The sequence below is a fragment of the Lepidochelys kempii genome, chromosome 4, assembly GCF_965140285.1.
Source record: "Lepidochelys kempii isolate rLepKem1 chromosome 4, rLepKem1.hap1, whole genome shotgun sequence".
Classification (NCBI taxonomy): Eukaryota; Metazoa; Chordata; order Testudines; family Cheloniidae; genus Lepidochelys; species Lepidochelys kempii.
This window is the reverse complement of record NC_136383.1, coordinates 61,246,514-61,264,007: the sequence shown is the minus strand read 5'-3', so window position 1 is coordinate 61,264,007 and position 17,494 is coordinate 61,246,514. Positions and strand designations below refer to the sequence as shown.

General features: G+C 37.9%; 1 protein-coding gene across 1 annotated transcript in view; it reads left to right on the top strand.

Moving 5' to 3' along the window:
* Positions 1-17,494, top strand: part of PDGFC (platelet derived growth factor C) — a 249,535-nt gene that overhangs the window by 122,678 nt on the left and 109,363 nt on the right. Inside the window, exon 2 of the mRNA XM_073341444.2 lies at positions 17,220-17,415. Within this exon, the coding sequence (XP_073197545.1) occupies positions 17,220-17,415 (196 nt within the window). The remainder of the gene's footprint in view (positions 1-17,219; positions 17,416-17,494) is intronic.

Here is a 17,494-nt window from a genome sequence, read left to right as displayed (position 1 = left end):
ACTAACATCATGTTCCTCTGCCAGTGTTTAAACCATTAATATATGCCTTCTTAAATGTTCAGCATATAAAGTTGTAAATTAAATGTGGACTAAGATATGGTATTGATGAAAGATATCCTGTTCCTCTGAATGACTTGTTGCCATGCCACACAAAACTTTGTCTTAATAGAACAAATCCAATTTACAATTCATTGGTGGAGGAGAGATGCTGATCTTCTGTTTACAATACATTTTGATACCTTTGTAACATTAGTTCATAGTTTAGCGAAAAAAAATATCCATCATACAATTACTCTTACCTTAAAATAAAGGTCACTCTGAATATATTGATTCCAGGTCTATGAAAACATCATGCAGTTGTGAGACTGGTTTACTTTCTAAATTTCAGACACATGTAATGTGGCATGATGAACTTTGACTCCTACTGGCCTGATTCACTATTGTGTTACTCCAAGCTTATGCCAGTGTCGCTCCCATGAAATCAGTGGGCCGGATCTCCCTGCTCAGGTGGCAGAAAGGGGCTATAAAGCTGCCCTAAATAGGCGCTGAGGATTTCTGTAATGGTGGGATGTTGCCAGGGGTGTGATGAGACAAGGAGGGCATCTACCTGGAACATGCTGCACACCAGTTCTCCTCAACTAGCATAATGCTCCGTAGAGGACCATTACAACTGACATAGGATGGAGTGTCTGTGGGGCTGCTCTAACTTATTCTGGTGGACAAATCACCCTGCAGCAACCATGGTGAGTAAGGAAGTATAAAAGTGGTGAACCAGATGCTTTTGGGTCCTAACCTGAGCTCCATTTAGCTGGATTCAAGTGTTTGGCATAAATTTAGAGAGAAACAGTGGTGAATCAGACCTCTTCACTATAATAGCGGCTTCTTTGCTCAGAGAAATGATATGACCTAAGACTAATGAGGGGCCTGACTTAGCTTGCAATGCTTACTTGTACTCAAGAGTTGTAAAGGAATTGGCCAAGAAGCTCTTTCCCACTATTTTAAGATTTGTTAAAAATCAACATTAATGTGTCAAAGTTCAAGAACTCTGGAAAAAAGCTAATGTTCCTGTCTTTAAAAAGGGTAATAGGGATAACCTGGGTAACTATAGGACATTTATCCTAACATTGAACTTGAGCAATATCAAAGGAAGGCTGATACTGGATGCAATCAGTAAAGAATTAAAGGAAGTATAATTAATGCAAATCTACGTGGTTTTATGAGTAATAGGTCTTGTCAAATTAATTTAATGTTTTTCATGAGATTACAGTTTTTGGTTGATAAATGTAACTGTTGATTTCATAAACTTGCATTTTTGTAAGGCATTTGACTTAGATCCACATGACATTTTGATTTAAAAAAAAATCACAAAGTCAATGTAGCCCATATTCAATGGATTTAAAAACTGGTTAATTGAAAGATCTCAAAAAATAATTGTAAACAGGGAAACATCTTCTAGTGGGGATGTTTCTAGGGGGTCCTGCAGTGATCTTTTCTTGGTCCACTGCTATTCAATATCTTTATCAATGATCACAAAGTAAATATAAAGTCATTGCTGGTAAAGTTTCCAGATGACACACATTTGTGGAGATAAATAAGGAGAGGTCAGCTCTGGTGAGATGGGTTCATTTGAACAATGTTCATTTGAACAGATGCCAGGTCATGTATCTCAGAACAAATAACATAGGTCACACTTTCCAGGATATAGTCCTCCATCCTATAAGCAGTGGCTCTGAAAAGGACTCAGGGGTCACAGTGGATAACCAACTAAAGATGAGCTGTTAGTGTGATGCTGTGTCTCAGAAGGCTAATGTAATCGTTAGGGTTATAAACAGGGGAATATTGAGTAGGATTAAGGAGGTGGGTATTACCTCTCTATATATCATACTAGTGAGACCATTTGTGGAGTACTGTGCCCAGTTCTTGTGTGTACATTTCAAAAGAGATGTTGAGAAATTGGAAAGGGTTCAGAAGAGAGCTACATGAGTGACTTGAGGGCTGGAAATCCTATTTTAGCATTTGAGACCTTAGAGTTAACATAATTCAAGAGCATGTTAAAAGGTGACTTGATAATGGACTCAAAGTACCTACATAGGGAGATTTTGGATAATAAAGGGATCTTTAGTCTTACAGACAAAGGCATTACAAGATCCACTGGCAAAAAAACCAGAGTTAAACAACTTTAGGCTAGAAATAAGGTTTAATTTTTAAAGAGTAAAGTTAATTAACCTTTGGAACAATTTACCTAGTGATGTGGTGATTTTCCATCACTTTAAGTCTTTAAATCAAGATTGAATGTATTTCCAAAAGAAACACTCTAGCTCAACCAGATATTATGGTCTTGATGCAGAAATTACTGGGTGAAATTCTGTATTGTGTTCTACAGTAGTTCAGTCTAGATCAGTGGTTTCCAAACTGTTGTTCGGAAATCCTTTGGGGTTCATGAAATGTTCCAGGGGGTTCTCGGAAAAAAATTCTGTAATGGTGGAAGAAAAAAATGCATCCGCACCAAACCAGAACCAAGGTCATTGTAGCTAATATAGCGGCGGTAACGTTCCCTCAGTTAGTTGATACTCAGTCATTCTCTGTGGAGTGCTGTTTTGCTCCAGTGAGACATGAGTGAATCTTCTCATTTACTAGTTTGTTTGTTAGCGTTCTCAGTGTGTTGGACAAGTGGCTGAAAACAGAAAGTGTAAAGACAATGTAAAGAGAAAACGAATGTTTGACATCAGCTAGTGTTTTGTCAAGTCCAAAGTGTGGAAAATCTAAGTCAGGTGATCATGATGGTCCTGGAAAGTTGCTTATGAAGAAAAGAAAATATGACGATTATTATAAAAAATATGTCTTTACATGCATTGGTGATCAAGAGTGTCTAAAACCACAGTGCATAATTTGTGGTGGTGATCTAGCAAACAGCAGCCTCAAACTTTCTCTACTTCAGTGCCACATAGAAACTAGGCATGCTGCACAACTCGACAAGCCTGTTGATACTTTCAAGCAAAAATTCGCCGAGTGGAAAAGTGACATTACTAGTTTTTTATCCAAACCAAGTACTGATAACAAAAATGCACTGGAAGCGTCATACCAAGTGAGCGACTGAGTAGCAAAAGCATCAGAATCCCATTCCATAGCAGAAACTTGATTGGTCCATGTATCAAAGACGTAGTTCATTGTATGCTTGGAGAAAAGTCTGCAAAAAGGATTGACATAGTACCTTTGTCCAATAATGAAGAATTAATGACATGTCAAGTAACGTAGAGACCACAATTGTACATAGAGTGAAAAATAGTCCATAGTATGCTATACAGTTGGATGAATCAACTGATGTTGCTAATCTGTCTATTTTGCTAGTGTTTGTACATTATGTGAATGAAGGTATGGTTGAAGAAGACTTGTTGTTTTGCTGACCATTGAAAGAACATACAAATGCAGACGATATCTTCAATCTGACTAATGCATATTTTCAAGAAAAGGAAATAGATTGGTCTTGTTGCCTAGGCATTTGCACTGATGGGGCCACATCAATGACTGGGAAGTATACCAGATTTGTAGCTCGAACAAAAAAGGTTGCATCAAACACCTCTTGGACTCATTGCAGTATCCACAGACAAGCCCTCGCGGCAAAATGCGTGCCTGAGGAACTGAAGGAAGTGCTAGACAATGCAGTGAAAATGGTGAATTTTATAAAATCCCACCCAACAAATTCCAGAATATTTCACGTACTTTGTGAAGAAATGAGTAGTGTACATATTTTTCATTTGATCCATACCGTAGTTAGATGTCTCTCCTAGGGAAAATATTTTTTGCTGTTTTTAAAATTAAATAGGCTGCTGGTTTAGAACAATAAGATGAGTATAATTATGCTAGCACCTGGCTAAAACCCTTTCTTACTTTTGGTAAATATGTAGATTATTTTGTCTCTGTTTTTGGCAGTGTTGTATAGATCAGTTTGTAAAGCACTCTGATATCCTTTGGGATAAAATTAGCTATATAAATATACATTCATATGGTCTTGTCCAATACATTGAGGAGGAAATTACTTTTGACCCCAAAGATTTTATGCATAGAAGCAAGAGGATTGATAACCCTTGTACTTTCCCCCTGGCTAGTGCATCCATAGATGTTACACACAGAAGAGGACAAAGACTTAGGTGTATTAGTTGATTGCAGGGGATGGTTATGAGACTATGGCTGCAAAAAAAGCAAATGCAATTCTAGGATGCATCAGATGAATTATTTCCAGTAGCAGTATTTATGCCATTATACAAGACACTGGTAAGATCTGATCAGAACAGTTTGTGCAATTCGGTCATGCATATTCAAGAACGATGAAATCAAACTTTAACAGTTGAAGAGAAGAGTTACAAGGATGACCAGGGAAATGGAGAGTCTGTCTTTCTAGGAGACTAAAGATGCTTGGCTGGTTTAGCCTAGCAAAACAAAGCCTGAGAGGGGATATGATTGTTCTCTATAGATACATCAAGAGGGCAAACACCAGGAAGGGAAAAGAGCTCTTTAAGCTAAAGGACAATGTTGGCTCTAGAACACATGGATATAAACTGGTCATGAGTAAATTTAGGCTGGAAACTAGAAGTTTTCTAAACACAGGGGAGTGAGGTTCTGGAACAGCCTTTCAGTAAACATAGTGGGGGCAAGAAACCTAACTGTTTTAAGATGGATCTCATTAAGTTTAAGAAATGGATTATGTGACACGGTTTCCTGTTATAAAAGGGAACTGGACTTGCTGACTCACAAGGTCCCTTCCAGTCCTATGTTCTTATATTACTTGTATCCCTAGTTTTAATTTGGGCTATTTGCCTAAATATCCTAGAGCAATTTGTTCCATAGAGGAATTTTGTTGTATGTAGTAATTTTTAAAATTCCATTTTAAGTATATTATCTAACTATACAGAGTATCCAGCTATGCTTGTATTATGGGAAGATGTAAATAGAGGAGCCCAAACACATGTTCCGAAACATTATTTTCTATACCTATCCCATGTTACTCTCTTCTCCAGACTAAATAGGTTGTCTTTCTTTAATTTCTATTCATGCATTATCCCCTCACTATAATTTTCTGACTCAAAATTGTTAACCAGCTCTCAACAGCCATATTCTCTTTGTGGCTAAAATGTAGTTAGTGTTTTTCAAAAATTGTGTGTGGTTTGGATAATGCTTTCTTTTTTAATTATATATGATCGATAATCATCATAAATGAAATGTTTAGATATTCAGAAACCTCTTTGAACTGCAACCGTTATAATAATATATTGTGGAAGGATTTTTTTTTAAAAAGCTTAGGACTATATCTTTATCTTTTATGCTGAACACCTAATACCTAACATAACCAGCCATGTCTGAAAGTGTAGCTATTGTACATCATACACAAAATTTATATATTCAGGTTAAATTCCACAGAGCCTAGAGATAAACTATTCCCACATATATTATTCTTTGCTTCTTTGACAGGGGGTGTATGTCCACTTTTAATAACACAGGTTCACAGCCTGCTAATATCTGTGGAACCACAGCTACTACTTGATGTTTTATTCCATATGCATTTGGCCAGAAGACTGTAGTCCATACTTCTGGATGTTGACCATGGTCTAATTATCCACACCTTTGTCATGCTGAAATCAGGTTATGGCAGTGTGCGCTATCTCATATGGCTACCCCCCTAGAGACAATTCAGAAACTTTAGCTAGCACAGAATGTGGCTGCCCATTAACTTTGTGGAGTCCTTCTCTCTGGGAACACATATCACATTAGCTCTTTGACCTGTAATAATCTCAAATCCATTTCCAGTGTGATTCAAGATACTATTTTTGACCAATAAAATTCTTTATAGTTTGAGAGCTCCTTACCTCCTCCTCACCTTTTCTCTTCTGATACCTCAGCAAGAGAGATCAAGTCAATTAGTCAAACTAAGAGTCCCATAGTTTAAATGGAAGGGATCACTTGGAGTGAGGACTCTTGACTAGAATGTTTTCACCTGCCCCCCTTGATTTGATACAGTTCACGTCTGCTGACTTTATGGGCACACTGCAAATGTCTGTCTGTTCCCATAAGCTTTTGAGGACATGTTAGCTTATAAGTGAGAGTTCCCTTAATTTTGATTGGCTGATTGGGCAAAGACCAATTAGTGACTTACTTTTAGTAAAGTTTTGTAAATATATTTATTGTACATGCACCCAAAAATTGTGAGTGTATTTTTAAGAAATCAAAATAATTAATTAACTTATAGTTGTATATGACACTTTAGGACCTCTACAGTGTGCTGCTGGATGATGAGATAATATAGCTATGGCGTTTAATTCCGTATTTGCATTATTAGCTTTGTAAACAATTTGTTTCTGTTAGTACTGTTATTTGGAGGGTGAAACTTATTCATGTGTTCACTGATTCAGAATTCGTATATGCTGTTTCCAAAAGCTCCTTTGATGAATCTGTCATTAAGAATTAATTAAAGGAAAAGAGTTGGAAGTGCCATAGAACTCTTGTGACTAAAAAGAGCTGTTTTTCATCAGTAAGGAAAAAAAGGTATCACTAAACAGATTGGCCTTCCAATTATAGTATTGTAAAACTCTTTAATATTTTACATATTTATGTGGTGAGCATATTTTCAAGCTGTTAAATCGTTCCCATCATGCTGATTACAGGATTATTGGTTGAAAAAAACTAAGGTTGATGGTGTACCAGTTTTATTACAAAAACCTCCTCCTATAAATATTTGAGTTTAATAAAATCTGGGTGAATTTCTGACCCCATTGAAGTCAATGGGAGTTTTGCTATCCACTGCACTGGGGCCAGGATTTCACCCCTGATATTATACCAATAGCAACACATCAATTGAGAACATTTCTTATTTAATACCCATTCAAACAAGTTAGAATAATTGGAACTTATTCTGGTATTGCCACAAGTACTGTACCTCATCTGACATCTATCAAAAGAAATCCCTAAACTTGGCTAAAGTGAAATACGTATCTAATGGAAAAAATGTTGAGACGTTGCAGATCAAGATGACTTTCCAAAAGAATTTGGTCTGAAATCAAATCTTATAAAGAGTTTACTTTTATTGCAAAAATTCTTAACATACATGTTATGAAAACTTCTTGCTTAATTGCCCTCCTCTCCTTTGAGGAGTATCCAGAGTGCTAAACTGTGGCCTGGCAGAACATACACGGGTTATAAACATTGTGCTTGTTTTGTTTCTTTATACGGCTTAGAATCAAAGGAAAGTTATCAGTGTATCTAGTAATGATTATGACCCACATCTCCAGCGCAGGATATATCCACGTAGTAGACTAGAAACTTCACCGGGCTCTGCTGCTGGGGTTTTTTCCTTGATCATTCTCTTGGGAAGGTGATTTTCCTTTCCCTCTCTGTGTCCAGATGCCAAAACCCATGGATCTTTTAGATCTCTGTGCATCACAGAGTGGATACCAGACGTCCTGTAGCTCTACACTCACTCCTATCTCTCCCTAGTCCCTTCTAGGTCCCTGAGAGTGTGGCTCCTTAAGGAGCCAGGCTGCCGAGTGCTTCCCCCCAGCTGCCACATCCCCCAGAACCTCTCTCGAGCAATTCTACAGCATGGAGAGACTGTGTGCAAAAGTTATTCCTGACTCCAGGTGGGATTTTCAAAAGCACTTAAGTGCTCAAGTTCCACTGACTTTCATTGGGACTTGTGCACCTAACTTGTGCCCTCTGTTATTAACTTGATGTGGATTTCCCATAGAATTGATGATGACAAGCTGCCTGCTGGAGGTGTAGATTCCAGTCCCACAGAAGGGATTCTGTAGACTCCAGAAGGAACATGCCACAGAGATAGCATTCCCTCTGCCTGCACCTTGCAGCATGGGATCCACAAGTATTTCATCCTCTCACCCCAGGGAGACATTATTTCAGTCTGTATTTCAAACCTCCAATGGTCAGTTTGTGAAACCATTAATGATTTTAAATGTTAATATTCCCTTCTCAGTTTCCTACCAAAGACCAAGGCTCTAAACCAGAGTTCTACTTCACCTCAGCCCTGGTTCTTATAAGGGACTGCTAGATAGATCCCAGTGTATTGGGGACTACTGAAATAAGAGGGTTGTTTACCTGTAAATGATATTTCTGAATCAGAAATATCCCAGTTCGTAGTCACCTTCTCTGATATCTTAGTAATGCCATTGTTAGGAATTTAGTTAATTTTTAGTGGTTCTGTTACTCTTAGTACATTTTTAAGTGACCATTGCCTTATTTTGTTTCATTTAGCAATAGGAATTCTCACTAACTAATTATTATGGCTCCTTAATGTTCTTATCACTTTCTACTGCTATGGATGCTTCAGCATTCAGGATCACTGCTAGTTCACGATTTCCTTTGCATTTGGGCTGCTTTACACTCTACTGTTAGATAAAGCAGCTCTACATCTGGTGTACCCAACCATTGGAGGATCACCCCAACGTAGTGGGATCCTTGTGTGCTGTTTAGTTATTCCTGTGCCATCCCATTGCTCCTCCTATGGCTGGGAGTACGGGGGCGTGGCCAGAGCTTTCCTGAGCTCTGGCAATCATCAGTTGCAGCAACAATCCTTTGAAGTCATTGGTATGGTGTAATTTAGAGCAGCTTTTGGTCTGCTGTGTTTAGGCTTGACGACTGGCTCAGTCGACATTGGCACCAGGATCAGGGGAGTGAAAAAATGGCTTACAGCCACTGTTTCAACATCCCCTCTTGAGTTGCACTTGTACTCCTTGGCTGTGATTGACAATGTTGTGCCTTCAATATACAAGCTTTTGGCACAGTTCACTCCTGGCAATCTCGTCTAGTCTCCTACTAAATCCCATTTGCCCCACTCAGGCATTTCTGAGCTGCTCAGCCAGTCTGCTCCTTTTCCACCCTTATTCCTGAAACACATGGCCAGAGATGAGAGCCCAGAACCATCAGGCTCTTATACCTTGCAATGCTTAAGACATGAGCACGCCTCCGATTGGTATACTCTGCTCCTTGTTCTGGCCATATGTTTTTAAGCAGAGCAGGAAGTTCTTCCTGGATTGACTGAGAGAGAGGAGCCAGTTGGCAGTAAGCAGGTGTAATGCTCCCACCCAGCTACAATAAAAGAGTAAGATGAGGAACAGGGGAAGAGCCAGAGGAGGTAAAGAAGAAATGGGGGATAAATAAATAACCCAAATCTCCTTCCAGTCCTGTGTAAACTCTATCCAACTCTCTGGAAGTTTCCCCTCAATCTACTTACTGGAACTTTACAGCTGACAGGCTTGGTTTATCTGAGAAGCAGATACTGCATTTACAGGTACCTCATTTATTTTTATTTTATTTTATTGTTCTAGCTCCATTGACAAATAGACTGTCTTTCTTTACCAAGCATTTTTACTCATCACATATGTACTGTAATGTAAGGTTTCTTGTGAGTGCTGAGCTTTTGGCATTCTTTTAGTCTCGGGAAAAATTCTTTAATCATTTGTTTTGGAAAACTATAAATTGATAAAGCATTTTCAGTCTGTCAAAAAGGTCAAATTTCAGGGTTTTATTTGTGAACCTCATTAAGGACTTGGTTAATAAGTTCAGGAGAAATATCATTATCCCGAGGTTAAGCAATGTGTGGAACTGGAATAGGCTACTAAAGGGAGCAATAGAGGTTATAACCATAAATACATTCACATGATCACTCAAAGAAAAAAAAACCTGAAAACATCTGGATGGACCTAGAGGCATTACATGGATAGGCAACTTTCTAAGTGTCCTAATCTAAGTGGTTTTTTTTTCTGTATATTTAATGTAAACAGGACATGTTATGTTCTCTAAATACATGCAGATTAAACTGTTGCATAACCTTTAAGTTTTATAGGTTGTAGCTATGTGTATATATATATTAGTATTTATAACCTTTTCATCAATTTAATTTAATTAAGATTTTTAATTAGGAAGTGAGTTTACCATATTCTTGTGGTTGTCAGATTTTGAGATACATTTCTCAGGGTGAAAATAATTGGAGGGTCATCTGTAGATTTTGCATATGCAATTCTATAAAAGGGTATAGGTAACACAAAACCCAGAAAGCAAGCATGCATCAGACTCGTAGCTGTCTAACTCAGAAAATTCATGCACCATACGAGATATCTAAGGTAACTATCTAATGTAATGTACCTCTAATGACATTTTGCTTGGTCAGTACTTGGATGGGAGATGTCAAAGGAAAACCCACAGATTTCAAAAAGCATTTCAGATAATTCAGAAAGAAGCCAGTGAAGAGCACTCCAGAACAGTTTTAATTTAGACTAGCTGAAATTTGCATACTCATGTAAAGTTCATTCCTATCCAGAATTTGTGTTGGGACATAAAACTTACCCACTCCAGGAAGCAGGTCAGATTTGCTTTGTAGTAAATGTAACATGGGATGAGATAAGGTACATTCTCATGATTCCTGACACTGCTTTCAGTGACCTGCATTCCATGATGTGAAGAATCCCCAAGAAGTTTAATTTTGAAGTGCATCAGGTGGTCCCACAGTTATATACACTTCCACTTATTTGACCACCTGTACAAACAAGCACAAGATGTGTACAGTATATATAGTATCTGAATATGCAGTCATTCAGAAGGTATTTTGTCAGTTTAGATGATTATACATACAAAGAGGCTGGCTCAATAGCAGAGTTTGAGCTTAAAAAAGGCCAGGCTGCATTTGTGACAAATTCTTGAGTTTGCCCTCCCATTGCACAGAATTTTTTCTCCCCATCTGTGCCCCTGCACCTATGGATTTCAGTCTGAATGTTCAGGATTCTCATCTGTTATGTTCACATTCTTCTTAACTATTTCACCTCGCCAAAAAGTTTGTCATGTCATTCCCATATAAAAAATATTGAGTTTGATGAAGAAGTCATTTATTTGCTTTCAGTCATTTATTTGCTTTCAGTAACATGTGAGATGATAAAGCCTTTTGATTTCCGATGAGGTTAATTTAAACTTTGCCTGTTAATAATTTTCCAGTCTCTGTAGTTCCTCAGTCTCTGGCATTGAAGATACTTTGTTTCAACAGTTCAGCTTCAGATGACAATGGAATTGACCATATTGTACCCTGAATTGGGTGATGGGGACCAAAACCAGTCTAATATGGGCATGGAAGAGAGGATGCTTCCTTTGAGGCATAGGACTCCTTCCTCTGAGGAAAATCCTATTGTCCAGAGACTTGGTACAAGTATAGGGTTGCCAATTTTGGTTGGACATATTCCTGGAGGTTTCATCAAATGACATAATCTTTAATTAAAGATTAATCTTTGGTTCCTGGAGACTCCAGGACAATCCTGGAGGGTTGGCAACCCTAGACAAGTAGAAGTGATATCTGGGCAACTAAGAGTGTCTCGTTTCCAGCCCTGCTTGCCATTCAAAGACAACAGGGGAGGCATGGGGGTAACAGTATTGTTAAGCTTCCAGTCGAAGCGGGGAGGGTAGGAATACACCAAATAGAGTCAAGCTACTTAATGAGTAGGGAAAGAGAAAAGTTTGCTCAGTCCTTTCTTCTTTTCTTCACTCCCACCCAGCGTGTCAAGGACCCATTTTTCTGTTTTCCATTTCTTGTCTTTTGTCACCCCCCTTTAGTTAGTTTGTGGCCAGTTTGACTTTGAAGGTGTTAGTCTGGTATAAAATCAGGCATCATGCCTAACTCCCCAAAAGGTATTTATCCAGATGTCTTCTCTCACAGGTTTCTCATGTCTTAAGAAATGTTTACTGTATGTCTTAGTCATTATCTGTTTTTAACAATTGTATGGGGTAAATCTATTACCTTTTTTCTCTAGATCTTACTTTTGAAAATAGATTCACATTACAGTAGATCAAAAGGAGGAAATAAATTAGATAAAAAATCCATTGTTTCTCTTTTCAGAATTTTGAAGAGTTGTGTAGTTGGTCAAAATATTTTTTTTAAAAAAGAAAATTTTAATGAAAATTTCAAATAAAAACCTTGGCAAAGGACAGCTGTGGCTTGCAACCCTCCTCCCTCCAGGTGAATGGTGTTGGAAGTAATCCTTTTGGCATGCTAAATTACTTCATTTCTGTTATTTCCTATTCCTGACCAGAAGTGTTTGCCTAAACAGGCATTGTTTGTTTGGTTTTTAAATTTTAAGAGACAGAACTCACATTTATAAGAAATATATCTTATACCTACAATAGAATTAATGATACGTCCTCTGTTAATCCACAGTTGTTTTTATTCTGTCACACTCTATACAATGAAAGAATGAGAGATTCCTTTACATTTTAGCTTGGCATTATTTTCCAGGCAGTGCTGAACATATACAGAAGGATGCTATTCCTGTCCCCAGGATGTCTAAAAGTCTCTTTTACGTAATCCAAATGAGAGTATTTGAAATTCATAAAGGGTTAAAGATTAATACTTAAATAATTGTCAATGTTAAAAGTAAGGAATGGTTAGCTTTACTCTCAGCTTGTTTTATCTACAGGAAGTGTACCTTGTGGGTAGTGCAGTGCAGAATTTTCTAGATCAATGTTAACAATCTCTTAAATGAATCTGCCCTCACAGTGGCACTCCCAAAGTCCAAGCTCCTCCCTCTCATTCTTTCCTCCTACCCTGCTCTCCCTGTCCCCACATCTCTATTTGATTTACTTAATTTTTACCTTATTGGGGAATCATGGCACTTACTTTAAAATAAGTATTGATTATAGTTAGGCTTGGCAGAATTCAATTTTTTCTTTTATTTTTATAATTTTGATGGATATTAATCTTTAGTTTAAACATTTTTAATTTTCTTTATCAATTTACATTTTTGTAGTTGTGCAAAATTATGCGGGAAAGGAGAATAAACATCACAGTGTCAAAATATTCAAAGTAAATACCCTTAAACCAAACTTTAATAAGTTCTCAAGTAGAATTTTTCTTACTTTGTCTATCTATAAATTTACATTATTATTGGTGGAAATATTTTTTTCAGTTTGTGTGTATACAATGAAATCAATATCTATTGATATTTACCAATAAAATCTAATCCTTCTGAACTGAAATAGTGGTGAATAGGATGAGTACTTGCTGTAATTTTAACAGGTGTCAAGACTGTTTAAAGAGAGAAGGTGGGTGAGGTAATATCTTCTATTGGACCAATTTCTGTTGGTGAAACAGACAAACTTTTAGGCTTACCTAGAGCTCTTCTTCAGGTCTGCTCTTTTGAAACCTAGAGACTTATCGTACTTTGAAAGAGACAGGATTGTGCTTGTCCAATTTGTGATTTGAGCTTTAGTTTACAGAGACAATGGCTGATCCGGTTCCTGGTATTATGATTATTTATTTCCCTTTTACCTATTCAGTTAAGGGGTCAGTACAGTGTAGTGCTTTAAGAATGTTTGGAATCCTATTCTTTTCTGTGGTGGACATTCTACCTTGATAAATGTTTAAATTAGATGATTAGTATCTGGTGTCACATTGAAGGAAACTGCTGCGAGCCTATTTCTCAGAATGGAACATCCTGTAACTAACAGCAAGTTTGTGATTTTATTGCCCAATAACCAGTGAAAATGACATCACTACATATTCACAGACCCCTTAGGCTTAGTTATCTCAGTTTTTCTCTACACAGAATTCTTTGATCTAACTTTCTTTTACCACTGATCTACAGCTATGTCCATCCCATTCTGAAACCACCAATGTGTTTTCCATTTTTCTTACATTTTTACACCCACACACACAGAAACAAACATATTGTCAACCACCTTGTCTGTTATTTCCCTCTCACTAAAACAGTAGGAGGCCTCAGCTGCTTCAGTCCCCGCTGTTCCTTAAACTGATTGTTAGAAGACGTTCATTGAAACTTTCTGCCCACATGGTCCAAAGCTGCTCTTATTTTTTTTTAATTGAAAAGCAGATGGAGCATAATAGAGAATTAATGTAAATATTTTGGAAGTTATGCTGATGGAACCATGAACTCAACTAAATTGGATCACTCCCTTTTAAATGCTGATTTTGATTGATTTATCCCTAAAATAACGAGGATATGATATGTCCTCCCCGTGAAGTGACTTTAATACTTTTGGCTCAAATCCAGTGTGAAAGGTGCTAAGTATTCTTAGCAATATTCCTGTGACATTGTTCTTCACACCCAATTTGTTCAAAAGAGGTTTCAGAAATGAATCCGCATGAACAGCCAATTAGTCTTGCTAGAAGAGACTATTTTTTCAGGTTTTTTCTGGTTGGCATGCATTTGTGTACAGTGAATGAGAAGGAATAGTACACCATCTCTAAAGACAAATAGCAAGCTTTATTCTCCAGTGACAGCAATTGCCTTTGTAGTTACATAAAATATTATTCTTGAAAGAGAAGAAATTCTACTATGCAAGAGCAAATATTTAAAATGAAACAAGCAATGCACAAGAGAAGTTGATGTGTTCATAGAACAAGGCTGTATGCTAAAGCAAATATATTTTTACATTGTAAACAGATTATGAGTTCAAGGAAATGGAGGCTCTGAAACTTCCATTGACTAAATTACCCCATAATTTTTTTTTTTTGCCCATTTCTGGTGAATTGGCTGTAATCTTTTGATGAGCCAATAGTTTTCACTCCTAACTTGCAGCATTCTTTAGAGGATAATCTTGAGTATAGAAAAGAAGGGAGGCACAAAACCCCACAGTTTTCTCAGGATATTCACGTGTGCTGTAAAACTTAGTATTAATGGCAGTTTTGTGCACATTTTAAAGGAAAATGAACCTCTAAATATGGTCTCAAAAAGTGTGGTGCTTGATGTAGTGACATGAATGCCACAGTAGCGAGGTTGAGACATAGGCAAAATAGTAGGCCATTACATACTTTGAAAATAGCACTCTCATATAATAATCTCTAATAATGTCATCTTTATTACTGTTGGCTCCAGTGTTTAGTGTGGAAATCTCAGTTTATACCTTATTGAAGAAATGCTCTGTGATTCAGCCAACAAAAAAAACTCACAAAGAGTCTAAATTAGGACATTCCTCATTGCATTTTGTTTCTTTTTTATTATTATAGGTTGTGCTATTTTAGTTGTACACAAGATTGACAGTCATCTGTAAATTGTGTGTGGATGTTCAGTAAAACCACAGTTTTCTTTATCAGTTTTATGCGAGTAGCAATTCAACTTGAAAGAGAATTTACTATTCTTGTACCACAAATAAAAGGCTTTAGTCCTTCAGACTTTAAATTATATTTAATTACAGATTAATTCCTCTGAAATTGTAATGCTATTACTGTACTCTTCCCTCTGAAATACATTCATTCTAGCTGTCAAAATTTAGCTGTGGATCTAAAAGAAGGATTACAATTGCATTGTAGTTTTCTTCACTATAAACCAATGGGTAAACATTTTTGAAATGTTCAACATAATTGAAAATATGTATTCGCATTTTTAAATAAAAATAAAAATAAAATATAATAGGATAAAATAGTAAATTGTAAGAGACTATTCCTCTGGAAACAAAATTAATAAATAATTTTCATGAACCAGTATGGCACAGTATAAAACTACAAGAAAAATTTAGTTACTATAATGATCACTATGTACATATGTGCACCATTCCCCTCTACTGGATGGGATATCATACTTGCTTATGTGTGTGATTTTTGTCATCCTCTAGTCCAGAAGTGGGCAAACATCCAGCCTGCGGGACTGTCCTGCCTGGCCCTTGAGCTCCCAGCCGGGGAGGCTGGCCCCTGGCCCCTCCCCCCTGTCCCCTCTCCCTCACAGCTATGCCACCATGTTGGATAGGGGGTGGGGTCCCGCGGGGGGGGGGGGGCTGTTAGGGGTGGGAGGTCCCGGGAGGGGGTGGTCAGGGGACAAGGAGCAGGGGAGTTTGGATGGGTCAGGGGTTCTGAGGGGGCAGTCAGGGGGTGGGAAGTGGGAGGGGGCAAATAGGAGGCAGGGGCAGGCTGTTTGTGGAGGCACAACCTTCCCTATCTGGCCCGCCATACAGTTTTGCAACTCCAGTGTGGCCCTCAGGCCAAAAAGTTTGCCCACCTCTGCTCTAGTCAGTGGCTAGTTCACAGAGGATGGAAATCCTATTACTATAACTAATGAAATTTCTTCTTTATCTGAGGTGTTGGGAACTCTATTTTGGGGGCTACAGGGTTCTATCTCATAAAATTAAAAATATTTGTATCTCATAAAAATCTATCCAGTTTTGTCAGCATCTCTTTGCAGTTACTAACTTGTTACAAACTAATGTCTAACTACTGAATGTGAATTTATGTGAATTTCGGACCCTTAGAAATAAGATTTGACTAAATATTGTAATAATGTGTGTGTGTGTACATCACCGCTGTCCAGTGAAAAAATGTTTTTTCTTCCTGTGATTCCTTATAGTAGTTAGTTCCCAACTTGAAGTAGGTAATCTTTGCAGTAGGGTTTGGTTGTTGTGTGCTTTAAAGGGCAAAGATAGTTGGTGGTTTATTCATTTCATGGTTCAAATGCTGTCTTATGGTAAGGCAAGCATTTCAGTTTCCAGTGTTTTATGATAGGCTGACACCTGTTAAGATTTTGAGGCAATGACCCCCTACGAGGAGGGTTCGCCATCATGTAAGGGTAATATGCTGCTCTAAATTCATCCATAAATGTCTTGCTTCACACATTTAGTAACCTTCTAAAACTATGACCCAGAGTCTTCCCTGTGTTTGGACAGCCCTAAAGCCAGCTTAGTCAGCCACAAGAAGAAACCACCAATTTAGGGATAACCTCTGTTGGGGTGGAGTCAGTATAACTGCTCCAACATCATCCTTTTTCCTGTGGCAGGCATAACCAGGGCTTTCCTAAACTTCAGTGACCCTTGGTTGTTGTAATGACCTATACGGGCCATTGGCAACCTGAACAGTTTAAATAGTCCTTGTGGCTGCTTTAATTTTTGCCAGGGGACTGTCCTGGCACACAGCTTGCCTGGGATCGGGGAGCACCTGCTGCAGATGTCCCTCTCCTGAGTTTCACTGTGCTCTCCTCAGCCATACCTGAGGATCTAGATCTGAAAATTTTACTTAGAAGCCAAAAAGGTAAATATGTATTTTCTTCTGCAGTCTGCTATGTTGTTTTTATATAAATCTTCCTAGATCGAGCAATCCTTGCCCACCCTTTCCCGCCCCCCCAAAAAAACCCTAAAACAAAATAAAAGCCTTTGATTGTGCAGGAAACAAACTGTTGCAAAAAAATAATAAAGACTTAACTATATCTGGTTTTGTGTATGTCTCTCTGCTATAGGAGTACAAGATCCCCAGCATGAGAAGATTATTACTGTGTCTACTAATGGAAGTATTCACAGTCCCAAGTTCCCACACGCTTACCCACGCAACACTGTACTGGTATGGAGATTAGTAGCAGTAGAGGAGAATGTGTGGATACAGCTTACTTTTGATGAAAGATTTGGGCTTGAGGACCCAGAAGATGACATATGCAAGTAAGTTACCTAGCTGATATACAACTTGAAGAGGGGATGGTGACAGCTGTGTTGGCACTGATCAAGTTTGCCAAAACAC